The sequence below is a fragment of the Hyperolius riggenbachi genome, chromosome 5 (genome assembly GCF_040937935.1).
Source record: "Hyperolius riggenbachi isolate aHypRig1 chromosome 5, aHypRig1.pri, whole genome shotgun sequence".
NCBI classification, from domain to species: Eukaryota; Metazoa; Chordata; class Amphibia; order Anura; family Hyperoliidae; genus Hyperolius; species Hyperolius riggenbachi.
Window position 1 is genome coordinate 269,326,673 of NC_090650.1, and position 26,613 is coordinate 269,353,285.

Sequence of the window (26,613 nt, forward strand, 5' to 3'; positions counted from 1 at the left end):
ATGTGGAGGAGGATTACTGTGCTATCTTTTCTGCAAACACGCTGCATTTTTTTGGTTACATAAATACATTTCTGTCATTCTCCGCATTCTGTTGTTTTACATAATCCCTTTATCTGTCAACACTGCTTTCCTCCATCTTTCTTATCATTAATGATTTCACCCATAAGATCTCATCAGAAATAGGATGAGGAGGAAGTTTGTTTTATAAGGTCCACCAAACTGACCCATTGACAATGAGATGTACTCTATTTGGTGTTTATATTTCTTATTTAAGCTTGTGATATTTATATGATTACATTATTACTAGTAGATTTCTTTTAATGGCATTCAGAATAAGCAACACCTGCAGTCATCCAGTATGTGACTGAAAAACCAGGATTGCTGTGCCTCATATATGAAGCATCTTTCAGTAGTTTCCATTCTTCTCCAATATACAGTCACCAAAGCCTGGTTGCTCACATCCAAGTGGACCTGAACTCTTGCACAGGACAGAAGGAAAACATAGAGGAATGCACCCTGTATGTATTTAGAGAGTTTAGCTTGTCTAATTACCTCTCATCTGTGACTAATCACCAGTGTAAGTTGATCTCTCAGCTGTGTCAGCTGGCTGCCACGTCAGAGCAGCTAATTAGTAAACATGGGATGGGAAGTAGACACACTGCAGATGTATTGCAGGATTTGTATCAGTTGTAACAAAGAAATGTTTTTCTTTAAATGTTATTATGCTGTTGCCTATCTTTTAGAGCAGAGAGGAAGTTCTGAGTTCAGGTCCACTTTTAGTTGCCAAACAGCTATCTACTGATACTCCCCAAATCCTACTTCCTGTAGAGCTATGGGAACTCAAAACAACAGATTGGATCCTTTGTATCTTTTGTGCTGACTAATTAAGACAGGTGCAAAGAAAACAAAAGCAAATGCAGAACTCTTGTAGAAAGCAACCATTTATCTGATTGTGAATGGATCCTCTAGGACTACTGCTTCACCTTTGTACCAAACTCCATAATGCAGGTTCTGTATGTTCAAGACCATCTTCCAAATATTTTTTTTTTTTTACTAATCCATTACCACTTGCAGCAACCACTACATTAGTTGTACAAATGCTGCTCCCTTTTGTTTGTTCTGTAAAGACTTGCACTGGAGGGAGGAGAAATTACAACAGTAACAGACTGCCCCATCCGCTCCTGCAACCTTCCAGTCCACATCCCAGGATCAGGTTCAGGAGAGGGGATGACTAATTCCTGTAGACACGCCCTCTCCCATTGTAAATGAGGGGGGAGACTGAGGGGCAGCTATCATCACGCCCTTCTTCCTTGAAGGGAGTGGGGAAACTGTGCCTCTTTGATAATGCATTAGCCTGCCACAGAAGCATCCACATACCATAATATTTTTTTTTTTTCCCCAAACATATGCTGAAGTATGGGAGATTTAGTGGAGGATATTGCTTTTTCCATTTTAAGAATAGATCTAAAAACATTATTTAACAGCTTAGTAATTACAGTACCCGTTTTTTGTGTGAAATTATGCTTCTGCAGCTGACAACCTGTCTTTAAATGTTGACCTCATTATAAGGCCCCTTTTCAGACAGGCAGCTGAACTACGCGTTTGCCGAGCAGTTCAGCCTCCCGTCTGCCACCCGTCAGTACAATTCGGGTGCCATTTAAATGCAGCCGAATTGCAGCGGTTCTAACACCATGCGTGTCAAACGCTGACATGGAGTGGCATTACTGGGCGGTGGAGGAACCCAACATGTCGGGTTGCGCGGCAGCGCTCAGATCTCAATCCGTGGGGGACGCCTGTACAGCGTCGGAACCGAGCACTAACAAGCGTCTAGCCGGTGCAGGAGAGCAACTGAGAGATGGTTTTCTTTACCGCTTGTCAGCTACCCATGTGAAAGGGCCCAAAGAAGCAACAGACTACAAGAACTGAGTTTAACCTCTGTCAGTAGAGCTGCTACTGTTGCTCCGATTGTATTGTTCCACTGTTCAAACTCTACTTTAAAGCAGAACTACAGTCAAAATGTCACCTTTGCCACACAGCTACAAGTTCTAACAACAAACAGTTCAGAAAAGAAGTGCCTGAAAGGGCTAATAGTTTTACTTTCGTTTTCTCTTGGCAGTCTTATCAGTATACCATGGTATACTCTGCTCTCATAGCAGAGAGCTTCTGTGTTCAAGTTAAACTTATAGAAAGCTAAGTATTCAGAATAGCAGTTTGGGGCTTAAAGATTGAACTGGTTAGCACAGTATATGCAAGATGGCTGCTTTTGGTAGTAACTGCAGGGTAAGATAATTTCATAGTTAATAAGGAGCTGAGAGAAACGTTAAGCCAGATTGTAATTCAGTTTGAAGCCGTTGGTTGGTCTTATAATATTGTCCTGCTAACAAATAACCTCTGCCTTTCAAACAGCCTCTGCCTTTCATATCACTAGACAAGTTAGAAAAAGTCAGGAGGGCATTAGCTGGTTGCTTGGAGAGGAGTTAAAAACATCTACAGTCAGATGCTTCATCCATGTACCAGTCTACGCTGTCAATGTAGTTTATGGAATATTTCAGATGAAGCATAAATCAGTTGAGTTCTGTTTATTATCAAGCTGTCTAACTGGCTATGCTGGTACACGGATGTCTTTTCTCACAGTGCTATTGTGTGTTGTGCTTTTCAGCTGAGGAAGTAGAGAGGCTGGCTGCAATGCGCTCTGAGTCATTAGTACCTGGCACCCACACTCCACCAATCAGGAGAAGAAGTAAATTTGCAACTTTAGGAAGAATTTTTAAGCCGTGGAAATGGAGAAAAAAGAAAAGCGAAAAATTCAAGCAAACATCTGCAGGTAAGACTTTTATTTATCTTTGACTTATATTTGATAAAACTGATTGTCCTCCTATATTTTAGCCAGTGTCATAAGATGCTGGCTCATACATTTAGTGCTGTCTCTATACTTCCCCTCTGGGCCCTCAGCATCCCTGCAGTCTCCTTGTAAATATTGAATAACTTATGATCAGGATCTCCTTACTATGGTTCCCTGCTTTTTATGCTATAATGTTACTGCCAGGGACGGATTTACCATAAGACACTGTAAGCACGTGCCTACAGGCGCCTGTTGATGGAAGTGCAGCTTACACCCTCCCCGAGCACCTCCCTCCTTCGCTATGTAGAGTCCAGAGGAGAATGTAAATGAGAGGTAACTCAACCCTGCTCTCTGCATTCCACTGACAAAAGCTCCCTTCAGTCAGGGGCACCTTAATCCCCCTGGCGGTTTAATTCCCGCGGCCGCGGGAGGGTTTTTTTCACCTTTTTTTCTCTTCTTAGCATGTAGCTAGCCTAGCGCTAGCTACATGCTTCCCCCCTCCCTAAGGCATCCTCCCGTATCCCCCGATCACCGCCGGTGCCGCTTGCCCATAAGGAAATCCCGTTCTGAACGGGATTTCCTTGAGGGCTTCCCCCGTCGCCATGGCGACGAACGGAGTGACGTCATGGACGTCGTGACGTCACAGGGAGTCCCGATCCACCCCATAGCGCAGCCTGGCAGCGATTGGCCAGGCTGCGCAAGGGGTATGCGGGGGGGGGCCTGTATCCGCGGCGGGTAGCGGCGCATCGACGGCGGTGACCAGACCAAACACGCAGCTAGCAAAGTGCTAGCTGCGTTTTGAAAAAAAATTATGTAAATCGGCCCAGCAGGGCCTGAGCGGCACCCTCCGACGGCTTACCCCGTGTCACACACGGGGTTACCGCTAAGGAGGTTAAGCTACTTAAAAGATTACTGTAGGGGGGTCGGTAGAAAATGAGTTGAACTTACCCGGGGCTTCTATTGGCCCCTGCAGACATCCTGTGCCCGCGCAGCCACTCACAGATGCTCTGGCCCCGCCTCCGGATCACTTCTGGAATTTCAGACTTTAAAGAGAACCCGAGGAGGGGTTCTGAGAATAAAATCCCCATACAGAGGCTGGGTCTGTCTATAGAGCCCAGCCTCTGTTGCTATATAGTTCGCCCCTAAGCCCACCCTGCGCTCTGCAATACCCCCCTAAACACAGTCGTGCTGGCGCACGCAGCGTGTCGCAGCGCGCTGTGTTTTCCTCTCTCCTGTCAGTCTCGCCGCTCCCCCGCCTCCTGCATCGCTCCGCTCCCGCCCGCATCCCTTTCCTCGCCGCTGATTGGAGGGAAGGGACGCGGGCGGGACCGGAGAGATGCAGGAGGCGGGGGAAGCGGCGAGACTGACAGGAGTGAGGTAAACACAGCGCGCATAGTGCGGCTGTGATTTATGGGGTATTGTAGAGTGCAGGGGGCGATTAGGAGCGATCTATATAGCAACAGAGGCTGGGCTCCATAGACAGACCCAGCCTCTGTATGGGGATTTTATTCTCAGAACCCCTCCTCGGGTTGGGGATTTTATTCTCAGAACCCCTCCTCGGGTTCTCTTTAAAGGGAACCTTAACTGAACGGGGGGTAAAGAGTTTCACTTACCTGGGGCTATTACCAGCCCCCTGCAGCAGTCCTGTGCCCTCGGAGCCGCTCTAGAATCCGACCCAGCGGTCCCCCGCTGTCACTTAGTTTCGTTTTTGACGACTCACCAGTCGGCCGGCCGCCATGCGTATTATTGGACGCATTCCCTACTGTAATTAGCGCTGTACAAAAATACGCGTTGCCGCATATCTATGCGTGCGGAATGCCGCAACGCGTATTTTTGTACGTGATGCGGTCCGCAACAGCGCTAATTGCAGTAGGGAATGCGTCCAATAATACTCATGGCGGCCGGCCGACTGGTGAGTCGTCAAAAACAAAACTAAGTGACAGCGGGGGACCGGAGGATTCCAGAGCGGCTCCGAGGGCACAGGACTGCTGCAGGGGGCTGGTAATAGCCCCAGGTAAGTGAAACTCTTTACCCCCTTGTTCAGTTAAGGTTCCCTTTAAAGACAGGAAGCAGCCGCTCGCACGAGCGGCTGCTTCCTGATTAATCAGCCTGCAGCTGGCGACGCAGTACTGCGTCGCTGGTCCTCCAGCTGCCACTTTGCCGACGCACGGTATAAGCGTGCGGTCGGCAAGTGGTTAATACTGAGGTTCCTCTAGCTACCTAATACTTGGGGGCACCTCTAGTTACTTAATATTGAGGGTGCTACCTGTGATGGGAAGTAAGGGAGAAGTGACAGACAGCACACTTTGTGGGTTTATGGAGGGTGAAGTCTAGGGTGCCAGGATGTCTGTGCCTATAGGCTCCTGTGAGGTAAATCGGGGCCTGGTTACTGCCTAAGATAACCTGTATGGTCATCAGGCCACACCGAATCAGTTAAAAAGGGCACACAGCACACCTGTTAATTTGGGCGCCACCATAGTCCACAATGCATTTTTCAGCAACGGCGGCCAGTTTAGTTTTGGTGGCAGGTGCACCATCACGATGAACATATCTGGAAACCCTTTGCATGCTCGCCATCACTGTGTTGGCTCCCCGCCATTGCGCTCTGCAGCGGCTCCCTCTCTCAAAAAGACACAGCCCCTGCAGCCTGTTTTTTTCACAGCTACCTACATGCTCACAGTCACTGCAGATCTGCAGCAGCGTCCTCTAATACAATAATTGGGCATCAGGGAACAATATCAGCACTACCTCACGCCCATTTTACTGAGCTTCAATTTTAGATGTACTTGGCCATGCACCATATGTGTGTATTTGTGTGTATAAGGGGTGAGCTAGGATTGCATTGCAGAACCTCAGGGGTGCAGAGCAGGACTGTCAGAATGTGGTCTATGTCTTTAAAATGCACAAAAACCTCCATAATTGAAATAACTGAATGAAGCGTCTACCAACCTTGTCCTCCTCCACCACAGATTTGTGTTCAGGACTGTAGTGCATATAGCTTTCTTATCCTCCTTCATTGTATTATACTTACAAGTACAGTACAAGTGCTTTTTAAGATTTCCATATGGCTGGTTTTCTGTAAGTTACATACTGTTTTATAAATGCTTTCACCGACTTCATACCCATTTGAGGAACATTATACAGCAGTATATTGTGGAAGTCTTTGTTGAAGTGTACTGCATTGCACAATGTATATATTGGAATCTTGCCATGGCCTGTGAATGCTTCTCATATATTTGAGCTACGTACTTTTGTAGAATATATACTATCACGTGAAATGTGATATTTACCAACTACACTCACTAGTTTTCCTTTTTTGAAATGAACACAAGTGTAAGCATAATAGTTTCAGTAATGCCTCACAGCTGGAGTTACAGCTAACCTGAACTTACCTTTCCTCCATTTGATCCCTTCTCCGCCATGTTCTCTGGAAGGACAGGGCCTGTTCTTCCTGACATGACTATGTTTAAGCTAGAAGGTCATTTCTAGGTCAAGCAGTGAGGTACTGTTGTAAGCTCCTCACAGATTTTACAAAGAGAGAGTCTTCAGAGAAATATATGCATATTTCATAAAAAAGCAACTTTAGATGTGTAAACAAGAGGCACCTTGGAACTACCCTTGTGATGCGATCTCTCCCATAGCTTTTGAATGCAAAATGTCTTTCAGTGAAAAAGGCTGTTTGCTAGGTGTCCATAAAAGAGATAAGGCTGTCTTGATGACAGCTGAAGCGTGACATGGCTGTAGTTACATTCCAGTATCACAGCACAATTGTCTATCAACAGTAATGGACTTCAGGTCCATTACTCCTAAAAATGGACCTGAAGTCATCAAAAAAGTTGAATAACCCTGAGGCTGCATTGTGAAATAATTTCCAAAAGGAATTCGAGTAACTTTCTAGAATGGAGACGAACACTATAGACCCGGAGAGCCCAGTATAGCGTAGTAGTTAGTAATGGCATATGGATACAACAGTAAAGAGAAGGGGTGCTCAAAAACTAGCCAGACTGAAAGCCAAGCGACCACTAGAAGTAGTAAGTGTGTGTGGGGAAACCTAATAGCAAACCTCCCAAGTGGATGAAGATTAAATAGTTAAACACAGTTTGAAAGTGGATGGTAAGTGTTAGCCTACCTTCTGTGAAGTCACATTTGTCATTCACAAAAAAGGACATTTAATTTAAAGATATTAAAATATCACCTAGTAGAAAACTTAGGAGAAAAAGTGAATTGGATCAGGCCCGATGGGCTTTATGAGTTTCACTTAACTTCCTCCAGGCAATAACACAGGGCTTAGCAGCCAGCGGAATAGTGCTAGAGTGCCTCTGTTGGTTATGTGATGAATAAGGGATCCTTTTTGGTGAATGCTGGGTATAACTTCTCTGGATGTACCCACGTATTCCAACACCCACCATACATTTTTTTTCGTAACGATTTTATGAGCATTTCTAAGTGATTTATTTTTGTACCAGTAAGGCTGCATTGGCTGCAGCCTAACTGACTTCTTGCTGCTGACTCCTTATTAAAGTAAGCTGACAGGAAGTCCTGTTGGCCAATTTCTAACTGATTCTTCCTGGTAGTTGGAGGTGTGGACACACCCCATGATGTCAGCCTCCGTGCAGCCCTTACATTGGTGAAAAAGCAGAACCACTGACTAAACTCTCCTGCCCCCTTGAGTAACAGTGGCCCAGCAGGGGTCACAGCTGATAGGGAGAGTGCGGCAAGATGTCTGCCTGAGCTCATGTTTTAAATTTCTGAATTCATGTATGTTTTAAAGGCTTTATCAGCTTGATTTTTTTGGCTTAAAATTAACCTTGCTATGCTATGTGTACCTCTATTTTATACCTATCAAGCTCAGGCTAAATTTCTGTTTAAAATATATTTTACTGCCACTGCATAAGACATCAGTCTGAGGATATTTTTATATGAATAGCTTGTGATTAGTGATTTTGGCGGAGGTAGCTCTTTTGCCTACCCAACTGGCATATCGCATAAACAGGATAAGCCAGTACTGAGCAGCATCCTTAAAAATCACACTGCTTTTGGAATAAGCAATATTGTGACAAATAATACATGATGTTCCTCTGGGTAGATCATATTACAGCTTGTGGCCCAGAATTGATATTTTTCATGTGCAAAAGCCTCTACTGATATGTTTCTGTGATATTCTGTGTCACACTTGCCATCCATGGGTAAATGATACATCAAGATTGTATCCCTCCTTTCTAGACATGGCTTTATAACGTACAACAACAATGAACGGGCTAAACAGTCATACATTTGCAGACCTACTGTAAACTTGCCGCAGCCTATCTGCTCCTTGTAGAGTTCCTCGTAAGCAGCAGAACTCATGTAGAAGTATGGGGATCAGGGGATAGATGTGTACAGCTCAAAAATGCCTTACAAATCTATCACCTGATCAGTCTGGGCACATTGAGCCACTCTAGTTCTGGGTGGAAGTAATTGAGGTGGCTATAAAGAACTTTACTTTCCATATATTTTTTTTCCCCAGGTCTTCAATTCTCCATTGTTGCGGGTAGTTAAAAAAACGAATTTACAAGTCTTGTAATAGAAATGCTTACAGGGCTACCTGACATCCTCCATTGATTTATGTGAAATACATTGAAGGGGTATTGAAGGGGTAAGACTGTGCACTATATAAACTAGATCCAGTCTGAGTTTTGAACAGGGGCATAGCTTTACCATGATGGGGAGGCCAATGAAGCTGAGAGAACATGCAGTTTATGAGAATACGGAAGAAGCTCCAGTTATGGCTTCCCTTTAACTAGTGCATATCGTCAAATCATCTTTCTGACCAAAGCTGCAGAATGTGTTGTCTCTGTGCAGACTCTGTCTCTGCAGAGTCTGAAAATGACATTAACCACATCTGACAATCCTGATTCCAATAATTTAATTTCTACCCCTATGCTTCTGAGATAAAAATATTTACATTAGATGGTGACAGCCAGGTTAAGGAAAGTGTCAACAGTGTTGACTGCTGACATTCATAAGTCTTTATTTCTTAGAACAGCTTAAAGTGCAAACAAAAGGCATCTGGGGACTTGTCTTTGTGAATAGAACACATAGCTTTTGTACAGGTATTGTTTAAAGCTACATTGAGATATTAGATTCTCCTTGACCGAGATGATTGATCCTGATTGTCTCAATTGATAATCTATCATATGTATGACTGTTGTTGTACAGCTCCTCCTGCTTGTCTATCACTTGTCCCTCTTCTGCCGGACAGGCTGCTTGATCATTCTGAAAACTGTCTCCCAGAATGGTTACCACTGATCATTCCAGGTGACAATTATTGAGCATCTGTATGGGCCTTAATATATGCTTGTGCAGGCTAATTTAGTTACTTTAATTCTTTTTTGAAAGCATGATTTTGATAAGCAAAATGTGTGGCCTGCAACCTTTACTCCAAATTGGAAGTGAAAATAAACTGAAGACATAAAAAAAACTTAGTCTTAGTACTAAACAGGTCTTTCCTGGCATCCCGTAGCCATATTTTGATGTTCAAATTTAAAAATCTAGGTTTTAAGTTTGGACAGTCTTAGTTTATTAAGCTCCCATACAGTCAAATGTTGAACTTTAAAAAAAAAATTCTGATTCCTACACTCAGAGGTTGTTTGTGCCACATTGGACTTTTATGACTTTTAATGAGTTATTTGTGAGAGTTACCCTACGACTGTAGGGAAACTGTGATTTGGATTTTTAACAATTACAGTGATACAGAAAAAAGCAAAACAGGTTAGTTCTAAGCAGAACTGGCACTTTGTTTTATCTTATCGCAGGACATGTCAGTTCAGGGTCCCTTTAAATGTTATAATTGACATTTGTTTGGTATTTGTCTGAATAAGAGAATCCACCGTCTGAGGTGCAAAAGCAAAGCCAATCTTAGACAATGAAAGGGTTAACCCAGCCCTTGCTTACCAATATTAATATACTACTGCTAATTTCACATATTTGACAAAACATAAATTGCTTTCTCAAGAACACTGATATTTAGATGACTTTGATTTATGGATTAAGATTTTTTATGCTGAGCAGAAATTAAGGGAAATAAATGGAATGTCAAAAGTAAGCTGTAAATGACAGACATTGGATAGAGATCAGCATTTGGAACAGTGTATCTTGTGTATAAAATATGCCTAATCATTACAGAAGTTTTAATTGTAGGGCTGGAATTTTATGATCAATTGTATCTGATGGATGAGCATTTGAGTGAGATTTAGGCTCAACCAAACATGAGATATCTGCTGTTGCTGTTTATACAGCAGCAAAAGAGTGATCAGCAATTGGCAGAGCATGTGACACTCTCACATCACTTTTACATGTATACTGAGGAGGGTTAGCCTGTGTACCCGAGGGATAATCCCGTATCGGTTTGGGCCCACATCTCGTCTATTGTGGGTTGGTGGAGTACTCTCCTTGAATGCAAGTGCCCTTTACTAACTCTAGTTGCTAGATTGAGCATTGCCAATGATGAAGTAACCAAGAAATAAATATAATGCAGATAACATTGAAGCATTCATTTTTTTCTATTGTAGAAGAGAAATCACATGTAAGTGGATATTTTCTGATCCTCCTGGAGTTGCCGTGTGCACTAAAGAAATTAACCAGATTTTGCCTAACTACAAGGCAACTTACCACGAAAGAGGCTGCCTAAAGAAATGTGAGCTGATCCACAGCTATAGTAGCTAAACCTTTCTAGTTACAAAAGACTAAGGATAAGCTGTAAGCTGGTGCTAGAATGTTCTGCTTCACAGCACATTAAAAAGCCAGGTGGATCTATCACCCTTCTCTTTCTTTCTCATCCTCTACCTAAACCCCACTCTGCCTCTTTTTCCTCTCCCACGCTTCCTTTCTCCTCACTTGTTACAGTTACAGCCCACCCTAGCAAGTGTATTTCTCTAGCTCATGGCAGTCTGATGTGACAACTGTAATGCCCGGTTCACATTAGAGTTAAAAAACGGTCCATTCCCAGATCGGAAGGGAACGGGTTGTTATGGATGGAAAGGATCTAGTGTTAAACTATGGATCTGTTTACATCCGTCCATTCAAATGAATCCGTTCCGCACAATCTGCTAAATGGACTACAAGTTTCCTGTTGCACCAGTTTTTCCGGATCACTGAGCCCAGCGGAACAGCAATGGAAGCTGAAGCACTGCATTGAGGGCAATGAAAAGAAAACGGACCGTTTCTTCACACTAGTGAAGAAGCGGACCGTTTGAAATAGAAAAATCCACTTTGGGGTGGGGTCTGGAGGGGATGTGGGGAAATGAAATTGAAGCAGCAGAGTAGAAATGGAGTAGCAATGGAGTGAAAACAGATCTGATCGACCGGTAATCAGATCCTTTTTCACGGATCCATTTGACACTTGCAACACAATCTTAGAATTAGATAAATCAATGTCAAATGGTCATTCTATGCATATTCGTTACTCAATTGTTACAGCAACTGGAATTCAAAAACAAAATGTTGTGTAATGCTTCCCACTTGCCAATTCTGATTAAAATCTTATTGTTAAAAAAAAAACAAACCTGTGTGGATCTGACCAGATGTGGTACATGGAAAGTGACATTATCCACAGACATGCAGCTATCACATGCGCCACTCTTCAGATGTTGATGTTTTGATTGGACAGGTTAATGCCCTGGTTTACCCTCTCAGATTTTTCACTGGTGGAAAAGATGAATAAGGGACTATGCAATTAGTCACACAACTTTCATATTTGACAGAGCCATTCCAGAAAAATTCCCTTGGGATCACTTCAAAAAGAGAAAGCTGCAAGGCTGTCCTACACAGAGCTATCACCTGACCCAATCCACCTTCATTGTTGCTACAGGATTCACTCCTTTTATCCAGCACTGCAGCTACAGCACAGCAGTCTTACAATTTTCTTTTAACCCTTTCAACACCATGCTTAGAAAAGCCATGAGTACCCCTTAATCCGGCCCTTCCTGTGATGACAAATCATTTCTTACTTCTTCTTTTTTTAACCTTTTATAAAGGTTATTGTTAGCCATAGGTAAGGGTAGTAGGCGTAGTTAGGAGGTAGGTTAGTGTTAGACATAGATGCAGGCAAGGTTAGCGTGGGAATAGAATAGGATAAAGTGATAGTAGAATATCTGTAAAATTACTGATATTGTACTATCTGGAACAGCCACTAGTAGAATATCGGTAAAATTACTGATATTGTTCTATCCGGAAAAGCTGCTGATAGAAGTATATTACTGATGTACAGTACTTCTGTCAGCAATACTTGCCCTTACATGTCCTTGCAGCTTTATTAAATGTACAAGTTTTATCTTGGTTCCCATTTCATTGGAATTGTAACGTAAACTGATGTGTCAAAGTTGGCGCAGGTCTGACTGTGAAAGGGATGTTGACCATGATACCATTCATTGTCACTTTAGATATCCTCACTATGTGGCATTGATCCATGCTGACTTTCCCCTCCAGAGTTCTCACAAGTGTGATCATGAGCAGGATAATACAAACAAAGAAGGGGGGGGCTATGCTCATCTTGCTTAGGGACCATAAGGTGCTGAAGTAAGTGGTCAAATTCCATTCCAACAATTATTAACCCTTTTCACTCAAGATAAAGCAAGTTGGCACACTAGCAGCATTAACAAACTAGGTTGCAAAATGATGCAGTTGCATAAAGGAGACATTAGATTCCAAAATAGATTGCATGCAAAACTATTGTGTACTAGACCCTTTCACCAACAATGGTTCAGCCCATTTATTTGATGGTGTATGTAAGTAGTGCAGTTTGTCGCTCCTGGAAGATCATAGACTGATTTATATGCATGTATGTGTTCCCTAGAATGGTAGAACCTGACAGGCCTCAGTATGAATCCTAGGTTATGAACATGAAATATTTGCTTGCTTGCTGACTGGTATGGGTAGAGTAGGGAACTTTTCCATAAGGGGAAAATCACTGGTGAAAGGGTCTTTTACATAATGCTTCTGCATGCATTTTGGAAGCTAATGTCTCCTTTCTGAAACTGCATAATTTTGCAACCTAGTTGTTTTTCATGCTGATAGTGTTCCAGCTTTCTGTAAGTGTCTTGAGTGCAAAGGGTTAATGATTGTTTGCTTGAGCAGGGAAAGACTAGAGTGATTTTTAGATGTATCTGCTATTAAAATTCATATTTGTACTTCTACCAGAAATTCTTGCTTTCCATCAGCATTTTTGGCATCAAACTCTAAACATCTGCTTAGCAACAATTATCCAAAATGATTTTATCTGCAGATTTCAGAGACTGCAAATACTAGCTCTTAATATGGTGCATCGTTCAATACTTTCAATTGTGTTCACATTATGTAGTATTGTAACATTATTATAAAAAGCCATAAATTCGGTGACAGATTTATTTTGCTTCACAGTGTACATTTTTAAGATAGCATAATGTAGTAGAAAACACAATTAGAACAGACTCATGATTTTTTAATACATACAATTTTTCCATTATTAATGTTTATCACCTGGTTGGCTGAGTTTGCAAAACCATTTTCAATATTGAATGCTGATTGATTAGACTGAACTTCTGTTTCGCAATCTATCCAGTGTTCTGCCCCATCCCATCATCACCCACAACTAGTCAAGAAACAGCTGGATGGGGGAGACCAACTAATATTTCCCTATGACCACAGAACAAATCAATTGAACCCACCCACCTCCCCTCTCTGCTGCTGAGAGATTAACTCTTCATGGCCAGCAGTGCTGCTACAAGTTAGCAGAGTCTCATCTCCCTGTTTTAGCTTATTGTGTAATAAAGCATTTGCACCATTCCCCTGTCCTCCCCAGTGTCACTGTAAAATTCTCAAATGAAAAGTGCAAATTGTTTTATGCTTATTGCAGTCAGGGAAGAGTGATGAGAGGTGCACCTGGATTATATAAACATACTTGAAGGGTGTGGGAAAGGTTAAAGGACCACTAGCATGAATTAAAAAAAGGTCCTAATTAAAATTTGCAGCATATTCTTTGCATTAGTACCGTATATACTCGCATATAAGCCGACCCGCATATAAGCCGACCCCCCAACTTTTACCTGAAAAACCAGGGAAAAATGATTGACCACCATATAATCCGGGGGTAGGAAATGCTGGCTGCCTTATTTCCCTAGTGTGTCCCAGTATAGCTAGTAAAGTGCCCAGTATGGGTAGGTAGTGCCCCAGTATAGCTAGTATAGTGCCCAGTATAGCTAGTATAGTGCTCAGTATAGCCAGTATAGTGCTCAGTATAGCCAGTATAGTGCCCAATATCGCTAGTATAGTGCCCAGTATCGCTAGTATAGTGCCCAGTATAGCTAGTATAGTGCTCAGTATAGCTAGTATAGTGCTCAGTATAGCTAGTATAGTGCCCCAATTTAGCTAGTATAGTGCTCAGTATAGCTAGTATAGTGCTCAGTATAGCTAGTATAGTACTCAGTATAGCTAGTATAGTGCTCAGTATAGCTAGTATAGTGCCCCAGTTTAGCTAGTATAGTGCCTCAGTTTAGCTAGTATAGTGCTCAGTATAGCTAGTATAGTGCTCAGTATAGCTAGTAAAGTGCCCCAGTTTAGCTAGTATAGTGCCCCAGTTTAGCTAGTATAGTGCTCAGTATAGCTAGTATAGTGCTCAGTATAGCTAGTAAAGTGCCCCAGTTTAGCTAGTATAGTGCCCCAGTTTAGCTAGTATAGTGCCCCAGTTTAGCTAGTATAGTGCTCAGTATAGCTAGTATAGTGCTCAGTATAGCTAGTAAAGTGCCCCAGTTTAGCTAGTATAGTGCCCCAGTTTAGCTAGTATAGTGCTCAGTATAGCTAGTATAGTGCTCAGTATAGCTAGTAAAGTGCCCCAGTTTAGCTAGTATAGTGCCCCAGTTTAGCTAGTATAGTGCTCAGTATAGCTAGTATAGTGCTCAGTATAGCTAGTATAGTGCTCAGTATAGCCAGTATAGTGCCCAGTATAGCGATCCCCCCTGCCCCCTCCGCGGCCGCCGCTGCTATTACCTGTTCAGCCGGCGGCCGCTTCCTCTACTCCGGGTGCACCTCTCGCTCTGCTTTCCATGTCTCCATCACGCGTAGTGTATCCCAGCAGCGCGCCCGGCGCTGCTGCTGTGACGAGGCAGGAGAGAGCGGCTCCCCTGGTAACGGCGTCATCGCCGTTACCAGGGGAACCGCTCTCCCCTGCCTCGTCACAGCAGCAGCGCCGGGCGCGCTGCTGTGATACACGAATACGCGTGATGGAGAGCAGAGCGAGAGGCACCCGGAGTAGAGGAAGCGGCCGCCGGCTGAACAGGTAATAGCAGCGGCGGCCGCGGAGGGAGGGAGCAGGCGGGCGGGGGGCGCCGCGGATCACCACCACCACCCAAGACCACCCAAGACTCGCATACAAGCCGACCCCTCAACTTTTGGCCCCCTTTTTGGGGGTCAAAAAGTCGGCTTGTATGCGAGTATATACGGTAATACTGATTTATTTAAAATTCCACAACTTCTGATGTGCAAGCATCACTATAATAAATATACAGCATTTAGTAGCAGTCCATAAGATTTAATAGCCCAGACAAAAAAGTTCCAGTGCTCAATCCCTCTGTGGGTCACCACTTCCACACTGTAGCATAGACCATTGACACACTTGAGGAAGGGGGAGACCCGAAACATGTTGTGTGTTGCTACCTTTTGATTAAACACAAGTTTAATTTGCCTCTGGAGTGCCTCCTTCTTTCTGAATTGCATAAGACGTAATAGGGCAGCTGTAGAAGAACTAGTATTAGATTCTATAAGCATATATTTCAGTGCTGTTTTAAGTGACCTGTATTAGTGTCTCACCTGACAAATTATGTTATTACCTTTCTGAGCAGTAACACTGTGTTCCCACTTGAGCTGACATCAGACATTTTTTGTCAGTTCTCTGCTCATCGCAAATCTGAAGGCAAAGGGATCCTATTTTATATATAGAAGCCGTTTATACTTTTTAGTCTGCAATGGATCCATTGCAGTAAGCGTGCCACACTTCTGTGCAGTCCGTAATAATCTCAGACCAGGCGGATGTGTTCCCTATATAGTCTATGGTGGTGATGCATCTGCCCAGGCTCCAGCCAGACCACAGTGGACCATCAGAGCGGACACTATACTCCTGCTGGTCGCTTCCACGGGCCGCAAGTGGTCTGACAGCAGATGGGAACTGAGCCTTAAGCTGGCCATACACTAGGCCGATTCCTCGCTGATCGACAGCAGATTCGATCACTGGGATCGAATCTGCTGTCACATCGTTCACGCTACACGCTAAATTTTGATCTATTTCGTCCCGAAATAGATCAATCCCGTCGATCGCTCCGTGCGGGAAATTATCGTTGATCGCTCGCGGGTAGGGAGCGCGTCGCTAGCGGCTTTCGAGTGCCCGATGACCGACGCAATACAGCAGCAATACATTACCTGCTCTACCGGCGCGACTCCCCAGGTCTCCGCTGTCTTCTCCGCTCTGGTCTGGTCTCCGGGTCCAGCATGCTTCACTTCTTCTTGTCCCGGCAGGAAGTTTAAACAGTAGAGGACGCTCTACTGTTTAAACTTCCCCCAGACAGGAAGAAGTGAAGCATGCCGGACCCGGAGACCAGACCAGAGTGGAGAAGACAGCGGAGACCTGGGGAGTCACGCCGGCGGAGCAGGTAATGTATGCGGGGGGGGGGGAGCGGCAGCAGCACCACCACCACAGATTGTGAACGGTTTCATGCTGAAATCGATTCACAATCTGTTGGCAGTAAAGGCAGCCATACGATCCCTCTCTGATCAGATTCGATCAGAGAGGGATCTATCTGTTGGTCGAATCTGATGGCAAATCGACCAGTGTATGGCCACCTTTAATCCCTCAGTAGCCAAAGCTAAACATTGCATTCCTCTCTCTTCTCTGTATTCCTCTCTGTTGTAATCTATGCTAAGACTCATTGCTCAGCTATCAGAGAGCAGTAAAACAAATAGCTGATTAAAAAAACAAAACCAATATAACTCATTCATTTCACACTATATGAGTCTGAATAAAAAATAAACAGCAAAACAGCTTCTTTCCTGTTTTGCACAGAAAAGGAGGAAGTCTGTCTTTTGTTTACCTACGCTAAATATGGTCTGTTCTCCTTCTCCACTGTAGTGAGAGGTGAGTGGGTAAGAGATAGGGAATAGGATTCAGCTTTCTGACTGGAAAACTACTCCCTAACTAAATGAAAAGCATTTTCAAATGCTCCTTTTCTTATAATGCCATTATAAAGTTAGCCTTAAAGAGGATCTGTAATGAAGAAAACTCCCTCTGGGATGGGGAAGTCTCTGGATCCTAATGCAGCTTTCCCTTTCCTCTTCACCATCTGGGATCCAGTGCTGACAGCCCCTGAACAGTGGTGATGTAAATATTTACTTTCCCGACTCCAGCGCAGTAGTGGCTTTCCGATGGGCTCCGGTGAAAATAACCAAGCCCAGCAGACCTGATCAGGCTCGGCTATTTCCACTGGAGCCCACCGGAAAGCCACTACTGTGCCTGCACTTAAGCCGGGAAGGGAAGTATTGCAGGCGCTACTGCACCACAGCCGAAGAGCTTGTCAGATGATTTTTCGGGGGCTGCCAGCACTGGATCCCTGAGGCTTAGGAGGATGGAAGAAGCCTCATTTGGATCCAGCGGCTTACCCCTCTCTAGAAACGTACCCCCCAGGAACTGTTTTTTTTTTTGTTACAGTTCCTCTTTAAATTTGCTATAGTGGTCCGTTAAATCAGTTATTACACACTAAGCAGAAAAGAGCTGTGAAAGAAGATTGTGGGAGTCTGTTGAGCTGCAGCAACACATATAGGTTTATAAGAAGAAATCAAGTCTGTTTTACTTTGCCATTACTTAAAGTATTATGTTTAGAAATATAATACCCCTTTATTTAAAACGTACCCTAAGTAGATCAAAACCAAAGGACACACCTTTCCTGACAGAAAATGATCCCCACCAGATGATGATGGTGGGTGGGGAGCTGTGTCACTAGTGGGGGGATGGGAGGGGAAGAGTCAGGCTTGTAGATAAAAGATGTACTTATCTTTTATTATTTGGTACTTGGAGCGATTTTAACACTGCACTATGATAAACTGTAATATTTAAATAAAACAGAAGTTTTTTTAAAAAGCTATTAGTATAGCTACCAGGCAGCATGTTTAGTTTTAATGTTGTCTTTAAAACTTCTAATGCTGTCTTTTTTAGTTGTACTTTTCCTGTCCAATGCCAGGAACACTATGCATTGCTACATGGATTTTTTTGCAGCTGGCCAGTATACATTCATCCAGTCTCCATATTAACTTTTGCTTTCAATTATGGGTTCCATAAATAAAAGATTTCCAGTTGTGCTTCAGGTTAGGATGAAAAAATAAAGGTCCCGTCTTTCCCTTTGCGAGAAGTCATATGGCCTGTGTGAATGTCATTGAGACTTACTGAATCATCCAGTTCATTGTGACAGATTTTCCTCAACATATCTAGGCTGGCCACATGATTAACTAGCCATTTCCCAAGACATACAGCAACCTAAGTGTGATACCAGAAATACTTACCTTTATAATTAAGTCCTTGGGGTTACCGAGATTGGTTACATTATACATAAGCAAGTTGTGAAGTGAAACATTTTGTACATCTGGGGCCGAGTTCTAATCCTTCCATACTTTGTGTAAAACATATTTGAATGCAGTTTATGTTAGAGTTGGAAATTCTGGTAAGAACTTTCTGTGACTAGAACAGGAGGTATAGAGAATCCTGTAAAATGTGACAGTCTGAGAAAGCTAAGAACAAACTAGAGGCACAGACTGTTTCCTGATCGGTCATATGTTGATTGCAGTATGTATACAATTTCAACTATGGCTCTGGTTGTTCTTCTTTAGAATAAAAATATAACATACATATAACGAGTTTCACAGACTTACTAAACTGCATAAATAAAAGACAATGGACCCTTGTAAAATATTTTAGCCAGACAACCAGGACATCCTGATAGCTCCTGAAAATATATTTAGCTTTCCTAATAAATCCATGAAGTGTTGATGTCTACTAAAACTGGCAAAATGTCTTTACTTAAACTGTGTGAGCCTCACTGCTAGAGGGTCAAAGAACAGGAAACAGTGGTGAAAAAGATGTGGAGGAAGGAGAAATGTTGGTTCAGGAGAGAATCCAATATGATTATGCAGCTGATGAATAAAATAAGGGCAGTTCTGGTTGTGACCAGCTGTCCTTGAAGGCCAACAATGGGAACAGAACTAAAAAAATACTGAACTGATACCTTTGCTAGCAGAGTGCCTAAATTCAACCCTTTTGCCTTAAGCAAGGTTCTTACAGTTAAAAATCCTGTATTAAAAAGAATTGCCACATGCCCCAACTGCAGGAGTTAATAGCATGCTGTCTGGGTGGGGCTGCAGACTCTTGACTTGGTGCTAACCTGCACTTCATATTGCAGTGGGGTGGGTGGGTTACAGACTGCATTGTCTGAGAGTCTGTGCTGTAGGAATGTCTACTGTAAAGGCATCTCATCAGGTACTTTAATGATGTATCTACATCTGCATTTAAGTTCCTTTTGATTAGATTCTTAATTTTCATTTTTTTACAGTTTGTTTTGCATTTGAATAACATTTGGTTGCCAATTCAATTCAAAACTATCAGGAAGGAACTTCAAACACTGAATAATAGGACATGGTGGTTCAGTTTTTGTAATGCAATGCAAATGCAATACAAACAGAATTCCACAACAGGTTACAATCACTCTGTACGATTTTATTCAAAATTCATTACAGATCAGGTACAAAAATGATGTCTATGCAAGCAAACCTTAAAACTGATTCATTTGACATCAACTAACTAAGGAGCTTATACACTGATAAAAGAACCGCTGCTATTGACAGCCTGTGGAGCACTAGGAATGTATCTGTGCCTGATATTAGGTTTGAACTCAGCAGTAGTCACAGCCTCTGCACCCTATATAGTTATGCTTTAGAGCATTAAATGAAACTATGAACTAAATATGGTTTCTCTGTTCTAAATGGAAGCATACAATATGCACCAGTATCCATTCTGCTACAACAGATCTCTTCACTGTATCTCCAGTGACCTCTATACTGCTATGCACACGCACTGAAGCAACACTAATAGCAACCATTTACTAGAAGAGGCAAATAAAATCAATAATTTCATGCTACATAAGTGGAACAGCACACATGCAGAAGATTAAAATTGCTGTGTGTATCCAGTTGGATATGTGGAAACGTAGCATTTTCTGCTAAGATCTGTTTTAGCCCTTTACCCCTTTATTTTCCTCCAGTTCTAGGAATATGAAAGAAATGAGTTTTCTGCCTTTTGCTGTACAGCATTCTGAACCTTTCTATTCCAGAAGTGTGTGATACTTGAGGGAAATAAGAAAGGTCTGTTCCCTAAAGTGCTGCAAACAAGATCATCCTCTGCAGATCCCTCAAGTGTTTTGCTTTCCATGTAAACAACTGAAAGATGTTTTGCAAGAAAGTCTTATTTTACAGCTGAGTACTGCATAAGAGTTTACAGAGTTTTATAGAAAATAAACCTATGGTAGATGCAGCTACTGAGCAGTTTATATTTTCTGTGTTTTGACCTTATTTGATTAGTTTCTATGACAACCACAAGTATAGTATAGTATAGTAGGCTTCAGAAAGCAAGCATAAAGTAAGAAAACAATTAGCAGTCATAAACTTTTTCTGGAAATATGGGCTTCTGTTCAGATTTGGCCACCGACCAGTGTCTCCAAAATAATTTTAAACAGGTTGCTCCTCATTGTACAACCACTTGAGCTGTAAAAAAAAAAAAAATAATAATATTATATATATATATATATATATATATATATATATATATATATGTATATACAGGCAAATATATTTTAAAGAAAAACACAGAGGAAATTGTTCCAAACGCCTTTTTGGATCGAATATTTCAAAAGGGGGAAATTGTTGTTTATATTACATATAGTATTTTTAGTTCTTAAAATGACTAAACTGTCAGTAGTATGTTTATTATTTTGCAGAAACCCACTGCTCACCAATAAGGTAAATCCACTTTGCTATCTTTATTTCAAAATCCAGGTAACATACAAAAAGCTCACGCGTATCGGTCAGTGATCAGCCCTTAGTCATATCTCAGCATCACAATCAGGTGTACTCATTAAATAGTGGGAGAGGTCCCGCCCTCAGGTGTGCAATCTCCACCCAGGGGGAAACTATCACTTGCACATAAAAAATACATAATATTGTATGAAGATTTTTAATACATATGAACCACCACACCGATGATTTATATGAGAACATCATTTTCAAATCAATATACATATATAATAAATGCACAGCAATCTGAAAAAAGGGTATATTATATCAGAAGGTTTGAACCATATATCATAGAACAAACCTGGCATTCAAACCTGTGGGAGGCCGAGTACCCATTCTGAATCCATACCTCCTTTTTGAAGATTTTCAGTATGTAAATCTTTTTGATACAGATATAAATTAAACCAGTGGTTACAGTCATTTTAACATGAATAGATCTGTAGAGCTGTATTATAAAGTGACTGCTATGAATCAGTGCTCAGCGTCAGTAAGGCATCTAGGTTACGGTTTAAATGTACTGTCTGTTCTAATTTGTGTCTTTATTCTCACATGGCTGGTAGAACACACTTGACATTTCATGTTTGCAGTAATGGATTAGTTAAGAGGCAATAAAACAGCCTAGTATTATACGTGAACTGGAGACTTTTGTAACGGTCTTTTAAGTATTCAGGACTCTTAAAGTTCCAGTTCAACCAGCTTGTTTCTAAATGAATATAATCATAAATTTGCATTAATTAGCAATGAAGCAACTTTTGTGCATTGCACCTTCGTAATAGCTGCAATAAATATAACGAAAGTTCCTCCCTAGCAGCATCCAACAGCTACTTATTGCCAAGGGAGTGGGAGCTCCCAGATTACCTTATCCAGCCCATCTCCTTCCACTGCAGCAATAAAGCTCTGCGGCTCTTCCCTGCTTAATATTTCATGAAGCATTTAACTATTCTCACACCTTTCTTGTGCTTTTATAAAAGCCATGTGTACCTCTCATCCACCTGCCCTGCCTGTAATTAGAAACCATTTATCGCTGCTATTTTATATAACGTTATATCATAAATACATTTGGGAGTGTTAAGGAGAGGTAAATTCTTTATTGCACATGGGACAGGGAGGCACTAGAGAGTGGCTGACAAGGAGACTCTGCAGAGCTTTGGCTTCAGTGCTGGGCACAGAGAGTTAATCTTTCAGCAGCAACAGAAAGAAGGTAGGCAGGGCCAGCTCTAGGCTCACAGTGAAAGACTAGCTGGTGATTCATGAGGGTGATGATCAGACTGGAGAAGAGTTTGGACAGTTCACAGTTCTGCTATTCAGTCTAACCAAGCTGTAACTGATATTCACACAAAAATTTAGTCTGCAAACTACCGTACTTGCAAATTATGGTAAAATCTGCACAATATGTGTTGAAAAAGAACATGAGGCTGAATGAGGGCTTTAAATCAAGTTGGGTAGAGGTAGATATTAATGTAAATATAATACTAAGTAGGATGCATCCCGAAACTCATTGTTATACAGTAAGTAGTGTAAGTGTTGGTCTTACCTTCAAGAAGTAAAAGCAAGAAGTTTTAAATCAGGATGATACCATTTATTGGCTAACTACAAATGAATAAGAATAAACAAGCTTTCAGCCTTGCAGCCTTCGTCAGGTTTACATCCTGTTAGTTTGCAAGCTGGTGGTACAGACAGCTTATATACATGCAAGAAGTAAGCTACAGATTTATGGTCCAAAGACGTTTATTTTGTGCTTTAAACTTTTATTGCATTTTGTGGGACATAAATCCACCTTCTCTGGTCAAATTAGTGCTTACTACTGTATAACATTATACAGGACCTACTTACTATGCAGACAATCTGACCTGTATCTGGGGTACTTTGTAAGTACAGGCCAATAGTAATGATATAAGACACAAATTGGGCCATATCCTATTAACTTTTCTCCTGAGGTTTCCTAGTAGGTATTGTCAAACCTTTTAAATAAAATACTTTTAAATCTCCCACCAAGCAAGAAATTACTCAAAATGAGTTTGTTATAACCATTTAATCTACTTTTTAGTACTTTTTGAATTGCAAAGTGATGCAAAATTATTTTTAAGATACAGTGGGATGCGAAAGTTTGGGCAACGTTCTTAATAGTCAAGATTTTCCTGTATAAATCGTTGGTTGTTACGATAAAAAATGTCAGTTAAATATATCATATAGGAGACATACACAGTGATATTTGAGAAGGGAAATTAAGTTTATTGGATTTACAGAAAGTGTGAAATAATTGTTTAAACAAAATTAGGCAGGTGCATAAATATGGGCACCACAAAAAATAAATGAAATCAATATTTAGTAGATCCTCCTTTTGCAGAAATTACAGCCTCTAAATGCTTCCTGGAGGTTCCAATGAGAGTCTGGATTCTGGTCTGGACCAATTATCTTTACAAAACATCTCTAGTTCATTCAGGTTTGATGACTTCCAAGCATGGACAGCTCTCTTTAACTCACACCACAGATTTTTTATTATATTCAGGTCTGGGGACTGAGATGGCCATTCCAGTACGTTGTACTTATTCCTGTGCATGAATGCCTTAGTGGATTTTGAGCAGTGTTTAGGGTTGTTGTATTGTTGAAAGATCTAGCCCCGGTGCAGCTTCAGCTTTGTCACTGATTCCTGGACATTGGTCTCCAGAATCTGCTGATACTGAGTGGAATCCATGCATCCCTCAACTTTGACAAGATTTCCAGTCCCTGCACTGGCCACACAGCCCCACAGCATGATGGAACCACTACCATATTTAACTGTAGGTAGCAGGTGTTTTTATTGAAATGCTGTGTTGTTTTTCCTCCATGCATAACGCCCCTTGTTATGCCCAAATAGCTCAATTTTAGTTTCAGCAGTCCAGAGCACCTTATTCCAAAATGAAGCTGGCTTGTCTAAATGTGCTTTAGCATACCTCAAGCGGCTCTGTTTGTGCTGTGGGCAGAGAAAAGGCTTCCTCTGCATACAGCATCTCCTTGTGTAAAGTGCGTCGAATGGTTAAATGATGCACATTGACTCCATCTGCAGCAAGATGATGTTGCAGGTCTTTGGTGCTGGTCTGTGGTTTGACTCTGACTGTTGTAGCCATTCGTCACTTCTGTTTTTCTGAGATTTTTCTTGGTCTGCCACTTCGAACCTTAACTTGAACTGAGCCTGTGGTCTTCCATTTCCTCAATATGTTGCTAACTGTGGAAACAGACAGCTGAAATGTCTGAGACAGCTTTCTGTATCCTTCCCCTAAACTATGATGGTGAACAATCTTTGTCATCAGGTCATTTTAAAGTTGTTTTGAGACCCCCCCCCCCCTCCCTGTTGCCATCAGATTCGACCAACAGATAGATCCCTCTCTGATCGAATCTGATCAGAGAGGGATCGTATGGCTACCTTTACTGAAAACAGATTGTGAACCGATTTCAGCCTGAAACCGTTCACAATCTGTGGTGGTGCTGCTGCCGCCGCTCCCTCCCCCCCCCCCTGCATACATTACCTGCTCCGCCGGCGCGACTGCCCCCGGTCACCGCTGCTCCATCTCCACGCTGGTCTGGTCTCCGGGTCCGGCATGCTTCACTTCCTCCTGCCCGGCAGGAAGTTTAAACAGTAGAGCGCTGTATTGCGTCGGTTGTCGGGCACTCGAACGCTGCTAGCAACGCGCTCCCTACCAGCAGGCGATCGACGGTAATTTTCCGCATGGAGTGATCGACGGGATCGGACGAAATAGATCGAAATTTAGCACGTAGCGGGAACGAAGTGACAGCAGATTCGATCCCAGTGATCGAATCTGCTGTCGATCGGCGGGGAATCGGCCTAGTGTATGGTCAGCTTTACAGTTGACCCCTTAAAGAGACTCTGTAACAAAAATTGCATCCTGTTTTTTATCATCCTACAAGTTCCAAAAGCTATTCTAATGTGTTCTGGCTTACTGCAGCACTTTGTACTATCACAGTCTCTGTAATAAATCAATGTATCTTTCCCTTGTCAGACTTGTCAGCCTGTGTCTGGAAGGCTGCCAAGTTCTTCAGTGTTGTGGTTCTGCTTTGCACTCCCCCCTCAGGGGGGAAAGAAACACACAAATGATCTCTTGAGATTCAAAAGGAATGCTGTATACAGCCTGCTTGTGTATGGATGTATTTTCTATGTGTGGGCATACTGTACATCAACCTACTTCCTGTTTTGGTGGCCATTTTGTTTGTTTATAAACAAACTTTTTAAAACTGTTTTTAACCACTTTTAATGCGGCGGGGAGCGGCGAAATTGCGACAGAGGGGAATAGGAGATGTCCCCTAACGCACTGGTATGTTTACTTTTATGCGATTTTAACAATACAGATTCTCTTTAAATACTCTTTCTTATAATTTGATTTACCTGTGTATGTAGGTCAGGGGTCACTGACCTTACCAAGCAAATTTAAGTTCCAATAATTAGTTCTAAAGGTTTTGGAATCAATACAATGACAAATGTATGCACCTGCCTAATTTTATTTAAACAATTATTGCACACTTTCTGTAAATGCAATAAACTTCATTTCACTTCTCAAATATCCCTGTGTGTGTCTCCTATATGATATATTTAACTGACAATTTTTATCGTAACAACCAACGATTTATATGGAAAAATCATGACGATTAACAACGTTGCCCAAACTTTCGCATCCCACTGTAAGATGAAAAATTATCTCTTGGGAGAAAACTCAGGTGAAAAGTAAATTAGATAAGGGCCCTTATGCTATTTAGCTGTAATGAATATCACACTTTAGATTTATAATTTAACAACCATATACAAATGTATGTGTATCATGAGGTAAATACAGTTGTGTTCAAAATTTAGTGTTTTGGCCAGTTTGACATAGATTTTGATCATTTCAGTCATCTTGTTTATAATTAAATCAAAGAGGCACTTGTAAGTCAGACAAATATAACATAACATTTATAATGAAATAACCACAAATATCTTTTCTGTGCTCACATCTTTATCAGTTTTATTCAACACCCAAGTTACATTCATTCATTCTTAGTACTTAGTACAACATCCTTTTCCAGTTATAACAGCTTTTAAACGTGAAGCATAGCTTGACACAAGTGTATTGCAGCAATCTATGGGTATCTTAGCCCATTCTTCATGGGCAAAAGCCTCCAGTTCAGTCACATTCTTAGGCTTGCGCGCTGCAACTGCTTTCTTTAAGTCGGAGGTTCTCAATCAGATTTAAGTCTGGTGACTGCAATGGTCACTCCAAAATGTTCCAGCCTTTAATCTGCAACCATGCTCTAGTGGACTTGGAGGTATGCTTGGGATCATCGTCCTGTTGAAAGGTCCAACGTCCCCAAGCCTCAGGTTTGTGACAGACTGCATCCAATATCTCCTGGTACTGAAGCTTTCCTGTACCTGCAGAAGCAAAACAGCCCCAAAGCATGATTGACCCCCCGCCATGCTTCACAGTAGGCAAGGTGTTCATCAATCCACAGAACACTATACCAAAACTTTTGTGGTTTGTCCACATGACTTTTGGCATACTGCAGTCGACTCTTCTTATTCTTTGGAGACAGCAAGGGGGTGCACCTGGAAATTCTGTCGTGGAGGCCCTCATTACGCAGTGTGTGCCTTATTGTCTGAGCTGAAACTTCAGTACCCGCATCTGACAAAT

The 26,613-nt window shown here is 42.0% G+C and overlaps 1 protein-coding gene across 9 annotated transcripts in view; it reads left to right on the top strand.

The window, feature by feature from the left end:
* Nucleotides 1-26,613, top strand: part of PHACTR1 (phosphatase and actin regulator 1) — a 455,927-nt gene that overhangs the window by 316,327 nt on the left and 112,987 nt on the right. For all 9 annotated transcript variants that reach the window (XM_068236910.1, XM_068236906.1, XM_068236908.1 and 6 more), the window contains one exon: nt 2,660-2,824. In XM_068236910.1, the coding sequence (XP_068093011.1) occupies nt 2,660-2,824 (165 nt within the window). The remainder of the gene's footprint in view (nt 1-2,659; nt 2,825-26,613) is intronic.